The following is an 11708-nucleotide window of genomic DNA, read 5'->3' as shown; positions in this document are numbered from 1 at the left end:
CTCAACACTCATAACAACTAAGGGTGTAAACTTCAATCTTCCACACAATACAATATGATTTAGGTTCTTTAGGCTATGATTAGATGTTATGATACCACTGAAACTGCTTCAATAAGATTCGAGTTAGTAATCTCTGATCAATATGTGGCCAATTTATTTAGAGCCTGGAGTAAGGGCTGTTAAGTATCAGTGCTTTGAACAAATCCCATTGCAAGCTTATTTACAAGCTTATTTACAAAAAATATGAATTTTTTTTTTTTACACACCAGTTTTCTCTCCTTTTAATAATCGATTTCTAATCAATTTTAATAATAACTGATTGTTGCCTTGATTTATCCTCAGTCGTTGCCTTTAAATCGACGCATTCATCCCAATCATCTGAGCTTTACACCCCTAATAATCAACCCGTAGCTGATGCTACACTTCTGATTTAGGCCTAAAAGCAGCACTATATGAATGTCAATTTAAAAAGGTTCAACGGAAAATAAAATGCCAGTACATAAAAACAAGATGAGGTGGCTATTTGCAAATAAAAAAAAAGGTCAATAGTACAGAATTATTTTTCAATCTGAAAATGGGTGTCCAGCTAAATTAATTTCTGATATATTTAGTTTAAGTAGCATATCTGCATTCAAAATATAATACAATATACAGTTAAGTTAGTTCTCTTACGCAAACAAATTGCTAGTTTGTGTGTGTGTGTGTATATATATATATATATATATATATATATATATACACACACACACACACACACACACATATATATACACACACACACATGTAAATGGTCCATTCACAAACTGTTTATAAATGGGGGAAATGTTACAGTATAGCACAGATGTCCATGTTGTTTCCAGTTCTTATTTGGGGTCTTCAATTGTGCCCTTACTAAGGTCTGTCATTTTGGGATATTTGACTTTTTTCTGGTCAAGTTCATTCTGTGCCCATAACAAAAGCTTCAACAGCTTGGCAAGCTTTGGTGTTGACTCCCTGTTCTCATAGTCAAGTACTGCCTGGTTCACCTCACTCCAAACCTGCAAGAAAAGACATGTTTTGTACAGCATGAAACTTTCTACACTAAATGATGACCCCCTGTGGATAAGAACCACAACACATTTCTCAAATACCTATTCCATTAACAGACCCAACCCCAGTCTTTTATTTCTTTCTTTCTTTTTTTTTTTTTTTTACAGAAATTACAGCATGGTTTTTATATACGGTGTCCCCCATGTGTAGCATAAGCATTACAGGAACACTATGAATTGACTGATAGCCAAAAGTATGTAGACAATGGACTGTCACACCCATATGTTCTTGTTCAACATCTCATCCTAGATGTAGTCCACGTGTAGTAGATGTAGTGTTATGATAAGCTCCACTCTTCTGGGAAGGCTTTCCACTAGATTTGAGCATGGCTGTGGAAATCTGACATTCAGTCACAAGAGCATTAGTGAGGTCAGGCACTGATGTTGGGTGAGGAGGTCTGGGGTGCAGTCGGCATTCCAAATTTATCCTAAAGGTGTTCAGTGGGGTTGAGGTCAGGGTGCTGTGCAGGCCACTAGAGTTCTTCCACTCCAAACTTGGCAAAGCTTGTCTTTATAAACCTCGCATTGTGGAGAGGGGCATTGTCAAGCTGGAACATGAAAGGGCCTCTTAGCAACAGTGAAGTGAACATATTTTTGGCTATATGGTGTACATTACATATACATTAAATATGGGGCGGCTGTAGCTCAGGTGGTAGAGCGGGTTGTCCACTAATCGTAGGGTTGGCGAAGTGTCCTTGGGAAAGACACTGAACCCCAAGTTGCTCCCGATGGCAAGTTAGCACCTTGCATGGCGGCTCTGCTACCGTTGGTGTGCGAGTGTGTGAGAATGGGTGAACGAGACACAGTGTAAAGAGCTTTGTAGAACCGCCAAGGTTAAAAAAAAAAAAAAAAAAAAAGAAAAAAAAAAGAAAAAAAAAAAGGGCAGACCATTTACCATATTTTTACACACACACACACACACACACACACACACACACACACACACACACACCTTCTGTCGCTGCATCATGTTAAGAAGGTCTCCGAAAGGTGACTCTTCTGGGTTGTCAAAAGCAAGCAGGGCCAGAGTTCTCTCCATCTCAGTCAGACACTCTCTGCTCTCTTCACCTTGTTCAGCCAGTTGCGACTGTGCAAACTCCAGTGCAGCCTCAGTCTCCCGCAGACGGATCAGCTCAATCAAATGTTGCTGCTGCAAGAGAGGAAAACATACTTCAGCATTTCAGACCTAGCTCAAGCGCACTTTCTCCTATCTCTACGCTCACACTAAAGTAGAGACGGCCAAATGTTACTTTTTCCCGATACTGAAACCATAAATATTGGCCGACAACAGTGCAATATATTTTTAACTACTAAGCTTTGAAATTAAGTGATTTTTATTTGAACCAAATTACTATACTCAAACAATTTGTACACAGTAGAAATACATACAATCACAGGAAAAAGAAAAACTACACCCTCCTTCAATTCTACACTTTTTATTTATATTTAGAATTTTATCAGGACCTAAATAACAAATTGGGTGGTCCTCACCAACTTCTATAAACAAACAAATAACCTCAGGTGACAGCAAAAAAACAGATTTCAATATCTAGTCCCGCCCTGTCCCCCCCGGCAAAAAAAAAACAGTAAACCAACATTCAGAAACCAAGTGGGGAAAAAATAAATACACCCTATAATTCAGTAATGTGTAGAACCACCTTTAGCAACAATAACCAGAAGCAAACATTTTCTATGGGGGTTTATCAGTCTCACATTGTTTTGGAGAAATTTTGGCCCACTCTTCTTTAAAACATTGCTTCAGTTGAGCTCAGTCTCAGTAATCTTAGTAAAATGTAAGATGTTTAACAAAAACAAACAAACAAACAAAATCATACATACATATACACACACATATACATACTAATATATATTATGTATATATATATATATATATATATATATATATATATATATATATATATATATATATATATATATATATATATAAAATATATGTGCTGTTACCATACTCTACAGGGAAGGTTATTTTCAAAGTCCATTTCAATACTACTTTTTGTAAAGATGCTCTGTATTAGGCCTATAGTCCTCGAGTTTGCTGTTAATGATAAAGAATAACATGTTTACCTGAAGATGGAAGTACAGATATCGGTTGGTGTCTAGGAGTTCTGGATGAAGGCTGTTAATGAGAGAGATGGCTTCCTGAATCTGCCCTTTCAAAATCATCTCTCTGATCTTTATCCTCTCATCGAGCGAGTCCAGATCCACACTGGGCTCAATTCCTGACTCCATCCGGAACTTCTCTGCAGCCTCCTTAAAACCCTCTGTGAAACACAAACATATCAATCTAATGGTCATCTGTTTATCATCACACAAATATATGACGTAACTGATGATAGTCAGGGTTTTCAGAAGGCTTAGGTGCAGTCTGAGCTCCAGGGAAAGGTGGTGTTTTGAAATTATTCAAAGGAAATTTTAAGTTGTTTCAAGTTTCCTCCATGTTGCTTTTGACCATTATCCTTATCATATCTGAGATGGAAAGCTGGCAACGCTTATCGTACTTGCAGCCAAAAGTCTATTCATTTAACCAAAATGTCTGAGAATTAATGAAATTATATGTAGACCCATTAAAATATGTATCACCTTTAAATTATGTTTCTACCTTCAGTTTTACATAATAATCCTAGCATTTATAAATTTCAAATAAATAAATAAATAAATAAATAAATAAGTAACTTTGACCAGCGGTTTTCATCAGAACAATACGTTACGTGTGGACACAGCTTAACTTTGTTTAGCTACGAAGCCACGTTAGATACTAATGTTAGTTCAGTCGAGGTATCTTTCTCTAACGTCAAGTAACTAGCTTCGCTGGCTAACGTAACTTAATTCAGTACATGAATACCTATGTAAGTTAGCTAGGTTAGCGATTCGTTTAGTTGTATCATAACATTAATCATACCTTTTGCTATGCTATCTCTGCTATTGCATCCACAAGAATTACTCCCCAACAACAACAACAAAAAAGCTTATACTTCATTTATTATGCACTGAAGTTACCTTATAGATGGTTTGCAACTTGATTATCCAAGTCGATGGTTGTCACTACCATCTCAAAGTGACGGTAGAGAGAAATATCCCATCAGCAGTTTGATTAGCTTGCCGATAAGCATCTGTCATACACCAATTACACAAATGTGGGTCCAAACACTGATTGCTCATTTTTGTTGCGAGCTTACCTTTCTGCTTGAGATCAAGCCAGTTCTCCGGGGTTTTTTTTCTGTGCATTGAACTCTTACCGTTGTTTTTAAATGCATTCTGATATGTCAACTAAATGCCTTTTTACTTTGGTTCGGCTTAAGGCGCTCAGCAAAAACACTTTTTAGAAAAGCCTAAGCCTTTCTATGGTAGGGAAAACCCGTATAGCATGTACAAATGGCCTGCTAACATCAAAGAGCTCAAATTCATCCAGTGCTTTCAGTCACAGTGAAATTTATGAGCTCAACACTTCATATGCGTGCGGTGGTCTGCAGAAACCGTCAGCTATTGCTACGGCTGAATTCTGCCATAATAATCTGGTTTTAGGAAAAACTGAGCTTTTCTCTCAATAACATATGTTGACATCCATACTTTAACAAAACAAATATATTTAACCAAAATTACATGGAATTAATTTTATAGGCTACTTTCAAACCCTGTCTTGTTGGTCTGCCTGTAAAGATCACATCAGAAAATCAATCAGTTTAATGCAGTGATAAAAACAGGCTGCTGCTACCCATGTGTGCTTTCCTCACGATTTAATCACATTTTTGGACATACACAATGAATTGTGTGTGTGATCAGATACCCGGCTGTCAAAATGTCTGAGGTACTCCTGCTCATCACATCACTGCTCATTGTTACCTACTTACTTGTCATCCATCATCGCTGTAAAAAACTAACATTATAATTAGGGATGCACCAAAATGAAAATTCTTGGGCGAAGCCGAATATAATGAAAAACTTGGCCAAGAGCCGAAGGCCGAATACCGAACACGTTTTTTTCCATTTATTTTGCCATTTTTTTCACCATTGCATAAATTAAATAGTCAAAATGTGCTTTTTACTATTTTGTCTTGCTTTTCAAAGAAAAGTCAATTACAAAAACTACAATTTCAAAATATTTATTTAACACCGAACTGTTTTTTTCATTCCAGCAGGCATAGGCTACCAACAAGGCACAATATAACTTTAAATAAATAAATGAGTAAAATAAAGATATTTTGATGCGGTCATCTTTGACCCCCCTTGAATAGCCTATGTTAGGCCTATAACTGACTGCTGAAAGAATGCAACACTCTGTAGCCTACAACAAAAAGTGTATTAAAAAGTGCAAAAAATGGTTCTATTCGGTTATATACAGCTGATTATATTGGGGATATATACCGCTCGTGTCCCTGTACACCTCGCAGAGTATTATAGTAGATATAGTATAGTTAGATACGTTGTTAATGTTATGTTCCTTGATAGATTTAGTTAGTTTAAACTATAGATTAGTTCATCTAGTCCCCGCTGGTTTTTCCACTCCCAGTCCATAGTACTAGTTCATGTTTCTTGTTTTGACCCCGTTTTCTGTGACCGCGACTTTGATTCCTGCTTTGCCCCATTTATGCCTGTTTGCCGATAGCCCGATAACCCTTTACCTGTCTTGAATAAGTTTTTTGGATTACGATTTGTCTGCCTGCCCTTAAATAAATACGTCTTTACCTGCTTCCGTACTCTACTCCCTTACGTCTCGCGACGTGACAGAAACATGCTCCAGAACAGAAACAAAACAAACGCACGTGTCCACAGTAAACATCCGAAGAGCACGTAGCTCAAGCACGTAGCTCGTGCATGCGCGCGCCTCCTCACCGAGGTCGTGACATTTGCGCGTCTCACTCTGGTTGCTAGGCTATTTTGTCGCATCATCAAACACGTCATTGTTCGGTCAAATTTATTCGTCCTTTTCACTTAATTTCAGTTGCCGAACATTCGGTGCATCCCTAATTATAATCTGTGCTCAAACGACATTATTCAACTTCTGTTCCGTGTGTTAGGTCTCAGCTGGGGGGGGGGGGTTAATTTTAATGCCTCAATAACGTGGAACAACTTACAGGCACACTTAAAACTTGCTGTGCTCCCGTCACTGGTTGAATTTATGGCACTTGTAAATAACTGAGTATAGAAATATTGGAAGTTGCTTCAGCAAAATTTTATAATATATTACTATTTATTTTTTCTATTTGTTTCATTTATTTTCCTTTTTTCTCAATGTGTTAACTGTTCTTGTGTCTAATTGTTGTTTAGTTGGTTTTTTTGCTGCCTTCTTGGCCAGGTCACACTTATAAAAGAGATTTTATCGCAATGTCGAAATGTATTTAAATGCCTCGAGTGACTTTCACTCAGGTGATTCGGAAGAAGCATTTCCTTTTGTGGATGATGCCTTTCCTGGTGTAAATGTATAATTCTTGAAAATCTGGAAGTAATATCAATTTTCCATAAGTACATTAGCTTATAAATGTAGAGGCATGCAGGGCGTCTTTCAGTAGAACTGGAACGTAACGTTTAATTTTTTGGTGGGTAATGTCCATAAACAGTCCGTACAGGAATCCGCAGAGGGTTTTTTTTGGTGATTGTTGTGGCGGCTTTTATCAAAATGTGTGATGCACTTTACAGAGTTTTTTTGTGTGCGTTTTTAGTGAAATTGCAATTGCACAAAATTGTTTAGTATGGGCTTTTGCAGTGATGTTTGTTGGTAAACGAGACCTTTAGCTGTACTCATTTTCGACGGACGTCAATCAAAGAGAGCTTTGGCTGAATGCGCCTTGTGATAACGTCACGTGACGCTTCCTGGCCCAAATCTGCGGAAACTCTGTGGTAATTGTGATAAACTGCAAGCTCCTCTGAATATCGCGTCCTCTGTTGGGACTGTTCAAAGCGCTACAGTTTTACTTGCAAAAGATAAACATATTTAATTTTTTTGGGTAATGTAGTTTTCAGAACTATATGAAGCAACAAACTGTACAAAACTTGGCTATGTAAAGGCTTTTCCAAGTTTGCCACACAGCAACTCTATCAAATAAATTATGAAACCATGCATAATTGTGGCACAACTCCTAAACACGAATGTGCAAATTAAAGTTACATACCAGTTACTAAATAGTTCATGATGAGGCGGTTCATATCTGCTCTTTGGATGTGCACATTATTGAGTTTCTCCATCCACTCCTCCTTTGTGACATCTTCAGGCTTTTCCGCATAGCTCATCATGGATCCGTCACTGGAGTAGTTTCTCCTATTAAACTGCAATTAACGTCGAAAGAGATAATCAGCCATCTTGAAGAAAAGAAGAAGAAATGCTTCTGCTTTAAAACTATGCGACACCCTGTTAAGGACCTGAGACAGCTGGGATTTCTTGTCATCTACATGCAACAGTTGGTCAGCAGTGAATGAACGAATGAAACGGCAGCTACAGCAGTGTGAGGCGGCGTTTCGGATTTTCGCGGTGTTTTCAGCCTCGTATCACTTAAACGCTGGTTAACTACAATTCATTTCAGGACAATGCGTTTTTAAATTCAAAATTAGTATCGCCGAAAAGTGTGTAAATGCTTTAAAAATAAAAATGCGACAAAGCTATCAATTCGTTATTATTCTCCGTGGTGTACAAAATAATGGCGGCCTCAAGAGGAAGCAAAACAATCGAGCCTGAAACTTAAAACGCCTGTCACTGAAACGACACGATAACGCCCAGATGACTTGAAACAAAATGCTCATGCAGATGAATAATCTTGAGAAGAGTCCATTTATTTTGCTTAAATATGTAAAAGCACGTTTATTCCCGATAAAATACTTACAAAATAAGTATTGGCGATGGCGCTGGGCCTGAGGCTGAAATCACGCGATAGAACAGGTCGTTCAGAACGAGATTTCAGAGGAGCTCTGTGATTGGCCAGGACAGTGATGTCATGGTTGCTGTGGCAGAGCTGTTCAGGTTGCCAAATCCTTTGTGAGGTGCTTTTTATTTTCTCAAGCGCACTGAATAATGGTTGTTTAAAAGCAGACGTGCTGAAGTAGGGAAATACAGGGATTCTGAACCAGTCCTGTATACAGTGCCTTCCACTAATGTTGGCATCCTCTGGTAAATATAAGCAAAGAAGCCTCGACAAAAACACTCTGCTCTTAGGCATATCAAACAATTGCAAACAAAACACAGGTTTATCCAAAAAAAAATCTTTGTTAAATATAGGTGTGGAACAATTATTGGCACCCTTTTAGTCAAAACTTATGTGCTACCTCCCTTTGCCAAGATAACAGCTCTGAGTCTTCTCCTATAATGCCTGATGAGGTTGGCGAATACATGGCAAGGGATCCGAGACCATTCCTCCATACAGAATCTCTCCAGATCCTTCAAATTTCGAGGTCCACACTGGTGGACTTTCCTCTTCAGTTGACCCCACAGGTTTTCTATTGGTTTCAACTCAGGGAACTGGGATGGCCACGGCAGATTTTGTGTTCAGTAAACAATTTTTGTGTTGATTTTGATGTATGGTTTGGATCATTGTCCTGCTGGAAGATCCAACCACAGCCCATTTGAAGCTTTCTGGCAGAAGCAGTCAGGTTTTCATTTAATATCTGTTGATATTTTATAGAGTCCATGATGCCATGTGCTAACAAAATGTCCAGGTCCTTTGACAGAAAAACAGCCCCAAATCATATTTAACCATGGGCATGAGGTACTTTTCCATATGGCTACCTCTCTTTTGGATGAGAGTAGAGGCTTTTTTTTATTTTTAAACCCTTCCAAACAACTTGTGGTGATGTCTGTGGGTTCAGTTTGTAGTTTTGGAGACTTTCTGACCCCAAGACGCAACTAACTTCTGCAATTCTCCAGCTGTGATCCTTGAAAAATTTTTGGCCACACAAACCATCCTCTTCACAGTACGCTGAGACAATATAGACACACATCCAATTCCAGGTTGATTCATAACATTTCCAGTTGACTGGAGCTTCTCAATTATTGCCCTGTTGGTGGAAATGGCCATTTTCAATGCTTGTGCTATTTTCTTATAGTCACTTCCCATTTTGTGAAACTCAGCAACCTTTTACATTACATTTACATTTATTCACTTAGCAGACGCTTTTATCCAAAGCGACTTACAAATGAGAAAGATACAAGCAAAGCGATATATCAAGCAGAGAACAGTACAAGTAGTGCTACCATACAAGATCCATTAATTGAATTCCAAAAGAAGCAAAGTGCAGAGTAGAGGTGTAAGTGCAATTTTTTTTATTATTTTTAAAATTTTTTATTATGAGTTGGTTAGGTGTTCATGGAAGAGGTGGGTCTTTAGCTGTTTTTTGAAGATGGTGAGAGATTCTGCGGTCCGGATTGAGATAGGAAGTGCATTCCGCCACTGAGGAACAGTTAGTGTGATGGTTCTGGAAAGGGACCTTGCGCCACGCTGAGTTGGAACTGCTAAACGTCGGTCGCTAATCGATCGCAGATTGCGAGAGGGAACGTAGGCCTTCAGGAGAGAGTTGAGGTAGGAGGGTGCTGTTCCTGACAAGGTCTTGTAGGTGAGCATCAAGGCCTTGAACTTGATGCGGGCAGCTACAGGAAGCCAGTGGAGGGAGATGAAGAGGGGTGTTCTCTTGGGCTGGTTGAAGACAAGGCGCGCTGCAGCATTCTGAATCATCTCAAGGGGTTTGATGGAGCTGGCTGGGAGGCCTGAAAGCAGTGAGTTGCAGTAGCCCAGTTTAGAGATAACAAGAGCCTGGACTAGTATCTGTGTAGCCTGTTCGGTGATGTAGGGTCGGATTTTCTTGATGTTGTAAAGGATGAACCTACAGGACCTTTTGCTGCACGTTACAGCTATATTCCTTGGTCTGACCCATTGTTATGAAAGACTAAGGGAATTTGGCCTATGTGTTACCTCATATTTATACCCCTGTGAAACAGGAAATCATGGTTGAACAATTTCCTGTTCCTCGTCACTCAGGTGTTCTACATTTTTTTAAAAATATATCGATGGGAATGTACTTCAAACATATTTTTCTCATATGAATTCATTGAGGTGCCAATAATTGCTACAAACCTATAATTAACATATTTTGCATCAAACAGTTTGCAATTGTTTGATATTCATGAGAGCAGAGTATTCTTGTGAATTTTTTTAATAAAACATCCAAAGATTAAACAATAAAGACACATTTTCACAGCCTTCTTTGCTCATATTTACCAAGGGTGCCAACATTAATGGAGGGCACTGTATATATTGTATATTAGGCTATCTATATAATATGAGTTTTTGTTTGTTTGTTTGTTTTAATTTGGCCACATGATCTGCCAAAAGGAAATTATTTTAATATTGTATTCCTCCATGGTATTACTAAGATCATTAAAACCAATTATTCGCATTTATTAAATTCGGCGCGGACACTGAGACAATGCGGTTGTTTTTAATTTGCTTTCCGTTTCAAAATCAAATCATACGAAATATGAGTTAATTAAAATCTTTTCTGTAGAAAATGCAGGCATATAGGCTATACCTTATGATGAAACAATAAAAAACATTGCTACCCTATATTTTATCAAGTCACATTCAATGTTATAAATGACAGGAATATAGACTATTTTTGAACGGGAGACCAGACAGGATATGTTGTTTTGTTTACCACGTGATCCACATAAGCTTTTAAATTGGGCTCTTAGCATTTATAAATAGGCCTAGAAAAAAGCGTCTATAAAAGCACAATGATAATCCTTGTGAAGTTTGTATGAAAATTTCAAAAGCATGACTTAAAAGAGAAGCCTATTTATGATTCCATTTCACTTACCCAAGTGATAATGGTATGTTTGTAAGCGATAATTTATATATATATATATATATATATATATATATATATATATATATATATATATATATATATATATATATATATATATGCTGTAATCTATCTGTTTCATAGATAATTCTGATATAATCTGTTCTGTATCAGTATTAGACTGATTCACACACATGGAAAAAGAGAAGGGGTTTACACATGACTCAGACGAATGTTTTATTCATGTTTTGTTTATAGTAGCCTACAAATAAACAAAGCATGTAAGGGGTTAAAACATATAGCCTAAGGGTAGTGTCACAGATTAAAATTGTCACAACTGAAAATGTGTCACATATTAAATGTATCAAATAATAAAAATGAATATGCTCTCCTCCATATAGCGTACATAATGAAAGTTGTTTAGATGTACAGAAATACATGAAAAACAGAAACCAGTCGCTCAGGACCTACAGACTCTCGCCTCGGATCATGCGGTAGAAACACGGATGATACGACAGTTTATTCGAGGTTTCGTTGCTCGATTATCTCGCACATCTGCTCCAAGGCGTGAGCCTGCATGAGGATGTACTTCTTGGCCAGCAGCAGTGTGGGGATCTTTGACAGTTTCTTGCTGTGATTTCCTCTGAACTGTATCGCTAGATCCTCTAGCGCGGCGTTCAGGGCGCGCATGCGCGGTCGCTCGCGCGCGTTAACGGTCAGACGCGAGCCTTCGGGATTTACTGTGGAGGATACAGGACGATGTTGGATCCGTTCGTTAGATTCGTCAGGAGACGAATTTCGTTGTTGTTCGTTACG

At 38.1% G+C, this 11708-nt stretch overlaps 1 protein-coding gene across 3 annotated transcripts; it reads right to left on the bottom strand.

Annotated features, from left to right (window-relative positions):
• Positions 1-720: 720 nt before the first annotated feature.
• On the bottom strand, positions 721-9197 carry gid8a (GID complex subunit 8 homolog a (S. cerevisiae)). 3 transcript variants are annotated; one of them, XM_053625080.1, is made up of 5 exons: positions 7922-9197; positions 7217-7370; positions 3174-3370; positions 2041-2238; positions 721-1037 (listed from the first exon to the last, which is right to left on the bottom strand). In XM_053625080.1, exons 1-5 carry the CDS (start codon positions 8252-8254, stop codon positions 864-866), a joined length of 1056 nt encoding a protein of 351 aa, XP_053481055.1. In that variant the 5' UTR covers positions 8255-9197; the 3' UTR covers positions 721-863. The 3 variants fall into 3 exon arrangements, with proteins under 3 accessions (XP_053481055.1, XP_053481056.1, XP_053481058.1); XM_053625081.1 differs by having other exon boundaries at positions 722-1037; positions 7217-7403; positions 7922-7948; XM_053625083.1 differs by lacking the exon at positions 7922-9197 and adding an exon at positions 7464-7897 and having other exon boundaries at positions 722-1037.
• Positions 9198-11708: the final 2511 nt, after the last annotated feature.

Source organism: Ictalurus furcatus, chromosome 5, assembly GCF_023375685.1.
Source record: "Ictalurus furcatus strain D&B chromosome 5, Billie_1.0, whole genome shotgun sequence".
NCBI classification, from domain to species: Eukaryota; Metazoa; Chordata; class Actinopteri; order Siluriformes; family Ictaluridae; genus Ictalurus; species Ictalurus furcatus.
This window is presented reverse-complemented; position numbering and strand designations above follow the sequence as displayed.